Below are 4,190 nucleotides of genomic sequence, written 5' to 3'. Positions count from 1 at the left end.
GTCTGTTGGAAACACTTTAGTCGTGGCAAACGAAGTCATCAGATGAAAGGGTGTCAGTTTATATCTTCTGTCTGGAGTAGAAAGAAGCTCATCGAAACGTTACCGATCATACAGTGCATAAAAAGAAGCACATCGAAACGTTAACGGTTATTTAGTGCATGGAAACAACAAGACAGACAGGTAGAAAGTCAGGAACAGAGGGAAGGAAAAAAGTTAAATAAGTCGGTGTCATCCTCCAACTGCCCACTGTGACTGTGAGTCTGGTTTGCGCAGAGGTCAAATCTTGCATCCGACGGCCGCTGTTTCAGCATTTTCCTGACAAAAGGAAAATTTTGGTGTTTGGTGTTGACGAGTTTGTTTTTGTTTTTTTGTTTGTTTTTGTTTTATTTTCCCTTTGAGAGAACGACCATCAAACACGAGTAGTGTGGTCAATTAGCCCGACAGAGGAAAATGACCAACAACACTACGGAGCCACATTGCAACTATGTTGACGTGCCAGAGAAAGCAGCAATAATAACCCTACCTCTAGGAATTATCGTAGTGCTCGAGAACCTTCTCCTCGCAATGCTTGTCCTGAAGACTCCGAGTATCCGGACACAAGGGAATGCCCTCGTCGCTTCTCTCGCTTTCACTGACGTCATCATGGGTGTAGTCTACGTCATCTATAGTTGCCTGATCTTGACCTCGACTCCTTCAGGTGATTGGCACTTCTTTTCTGATCGGTTCCTTGTGGTGTTCGGCTCGAGCTTGACGGATGTTTCTGCCGTGCACATGGCATTAATCGCACTTGACAGATACATCTTCTTCGTGCATCCTTTTGTTTACATGAAAAGAATAAACAAGAAACTAACGACTTTTGTTATTTCTGGGGCCTGGATGTTCGGTGTAAGCCTCACTGGCGTCAATTATATCGTCTACATCGCCAAAGAGGATATATACGCGACTTGTAACTTCTCTCACACGCCTTTGAGTTACTTATACAACGTGACATTTCTCATCTACCTCGCGGTGAATGTGGTGGCGTTTGTCTGTTACTTTCGAATAGCGAGACTAATACAGCAACATCGACGTATCATCGCGGCGAACAGAGAGATGGTAAGGTCAAGGATTCTTCTCACGACTTCTGACCCTTCTGCTCATTCGCAAGACACTTCAAATATTTCGGAAAACCACATGAAAAGATTACGTATTTTGATCACAACATTCTCTGTGTTTTTCGTCTGTAAGATGACGTCCCTGTCTGTGTTCGGGGTAGAGCAGTACCTCACGATCCTCCCTGACGTGCTTGTGTTCATCGTTCTGTTCTTCATACCCATCAGCTCCACGGTGAACTTCCTCCTTTTTACCCTCATGGACAAACATTTTCGAAGAGCTCTCACCAAGATGGCGTCCTGTCGTTGTTGATGTAGACACGTAGGGCTGTGTCGTCTTGGTGTCACGGGGATACGCTTCTTGGCTGCTTTGTGATTTTTTTGACAAATGCTTGGATTAGGGAAAAAAGGGTTGGTCTTTTTGTTCTTTTTTTGCTTCAATAAATGTCTAGTTGTCATGCCAATGAAATGTTTTATTTAAACAAACAAAGGAACCTAAAAACAACAACAGCAACAAAAACAAAACAGACAGACAGACAGAGAGAGAGAGAGAGAGAGAGAGAGAGAGAGAGAGAGAGAGAGAGAGAGAGAGAGAGAGAGAGAGAGAGAGAGAGAGGGGGGGGGTAGAGTCAAAACAGAACAATAAATTTACTTACGGTTTTACAGCCAACAACAATATTTCATTTCAAGTATGATATACATGTAGTTCGGTACATGTATTTCGAAACGTCGACACAGCAACTTCTTCATGACCAAAGCACTAGCGGCACTGATCGGTACCGGAATCGAATGGTTTTATTTGCGTTTTGAAAGAGCTGTTGGAGTCCAAAAGGATGTTTTGGCACTATTTTAATTAAACAGTGAAAAGGAACACTCACCGTCAGAGTCAAAGAGGGGGCTCTCGTGGTCTTGAGGTTACGGTGTCCCCATCTCATTCAATAAGTCCCAGGTTCGAAACCTGACAACGCCGGAAAATATTCTTCTACAGATTGTCTCCTTTCACCTCTTGGGTTGCTGACTCTTTCTGCAGCCTTTCAACTGCTACTCCTAGGCTCCTTACTGCTGTCTTTCAGCCACACTCCTGATTTATGAAAGGTTAAATATAACATCTATATAGTCTTTTCGGACAAGAGCGAAAAATCTCGGAAGTCCCGTGTGCAAGTTGAGTACACTAAAGATCCCTCGATGGTCCTAAAATCGATGGGCCTAAGAGTAAGCTTCGGCCGCAATCTGGGCAAAATTCGAAATTCCTACCAAACTGAAAATGTTTAGTGTATCTCGCGCGCTCATAATATGACCCTATGTAGTTGCGAGAGCAGTGAAATACTTACCAAAAACCAAAAAAAGCAGTCAGAGATATGACTATTCTCTAAGCAGCGCAGCCCGGAAGGATTTGGGAATAACGAGTGATTTTACCTCTATCTTTCACCAAACAATGGTTTGTCTAACATCGGAACACCCAGCAGTAGCGCAGCGCCTAAGTTAAGACATGATTATTTTGTTTTTACTGTCATCGACGCCAACTCTTCATCAGTTTATATCATTTTTTATTTCAGATCTGTATTCCTCCATGGATCTTGACAGTGGGGCAAATTAAGGCACTCAGTGTAAAGCATAAATTGAAACAGTAACTCACAATTGATGCGGTAATTTAAAACCAGCATGGGTGTTTGTCGCTCAATACCATTGACAGTCTTTTCACCACATGTATAATAACAAAAAAAGGTATCAACAGCAGTGAGAAATCGTGTTCAAAAAAGTAGTTTTTAGTCTGTTTGTTTTTGGTTTGTTTGTTTATTTGTTTGTTTGTTTGTTGTTGGTTTTTTTCAGCCAAATCCTTGCTTTGACATATCTTATGATGACAACAGCAAAACAAGTAAAATAACTAGTTTTAAGACAAATATTCTTGCACAAGCATCGGCAGAATTTTAGGAGTTTCTAGACGTGTAAGACCGACGTTCGATACTTCGATGAAAATAATTACAATGTGTAAGTTCCCGTCTTTTGGCGATACCAAGTACATTTAGTGGAATTAAATGAAATACCGTAACATTAATTTTTTTTTTTTAAAGACGACCCCCGCCCAACCCCCCCCCCCCCAACAAAACAATCAAACAAAAAACAAACAAACAAACAAACAACAACAAAACCCAATCCACTCGCTATTCCTACGTCAGAAATGCACATAATTCCAGTGTTGGACATAATGCAAGCTCGCTATTCCAGTACGCTGCCCGCAGTTCAGGCTTATAGCGCTGGAGCCCCGTATCCAAACTTAATGATGTTTCTATAGAGATTGTTCTATTATATAATTTTTTTTCAAAGCACTGTTTAACGAATCCTAGACTAGCTTTCCTGGATTTTTTTTTCTTTTTAATTTTTAAAAAGATTCCACTCACTCAAACGTACGAGTCGAGGATGATCTTACTAATAGTAATATTCGTCTCCACTTCCTGCCTTCTTTACCCCCCCCCCTCCTCTTTTGACCCCTCCTTTGGGCTACTGACTCCTTCTGCTGCATTTCTACTGCTACTCCTCGGCTCCTATACATGTAATTCTTATTGTTGTCATTCAGCCACACCCCTGATTTTAGTTTAGTAAGTCACCAAGCGTTCTCTGATAAGGATGAAAAAATCTCGGAGGTCCCATGTGCAAGTTGTGCATGTTCAAGATCCCTTTGTGTTCCTAAAATCGATAAGAGTAGATTTCGGAAAATGCATAAGGTCTCCCAGAGCTCCCAGCGCTCATACACATGTACATGTATGACCTTAAGCAGTTGCTAACGCAGTAAAACGCTTACCAAAAAAAACAACAAAACAAACAAACAACCTTATATTACTCTCTCTCTCTCTCTCTCTCTCTCTCACACACACACACACACACACACACACACACACACACACACACACACACACAGTCACACTTTCACAAAACCAAGGCAACTACACATTAATGATAAGTGAGGCGTGAGGTAGTCAAGATATGAAAAAACAATCATTTTATTTTCTTATTTGCAAAAAGAGTTAAAAAAATACTGGAGTAGAACTTGTCCATGATTACTACAATATAAAATAAACGACATATCGGTATATTATCACT

General features: G+C 41.1%; 1 protein-coding gene across 1 annotated transcript; it reads left to right on the top strand.

The window, feature by feature from the left end:
* The first annotated feature begins 564 nt into the window (after positions 1–564).
* LOC101857087 (trace amine-associated receptor 9-like) lies at positions 565–1,404 on the top strand. The gene has a single exon (XM_005112810.1). The coding sequence runs from the start codon at positions 565–567 to the stop codon at positions 1,402–1,404; it is 840 nt and encodes a 279-aa protein (XP_005112867.1).
* The last annotated feature ends 2,786 nt before the right edge of the window (positions 1,405–4,190 follow it).

The sequence above is a fragment of the Aplysia californica genome, unplaced genomic scaffold (assembly GCF_000002075.1).
Source record: "Aplysia californica isolate F4 #8 unplaced genomic scaffold, AplCal3.0 scaffold01422, whole genome shotgun sequence".
Taxonomy (NCBI): Eukaryota; Metazoa; Mollusca; class Gastropoda; order Aplysiida; family Aplysiidae; genus Aplysia; species Aplysia californica.
The sequence above is the reverse complement of the archived record's forward strand: the minus strand, read 5'-3'. Positions and strand labels throughout refer to the sequence as shown.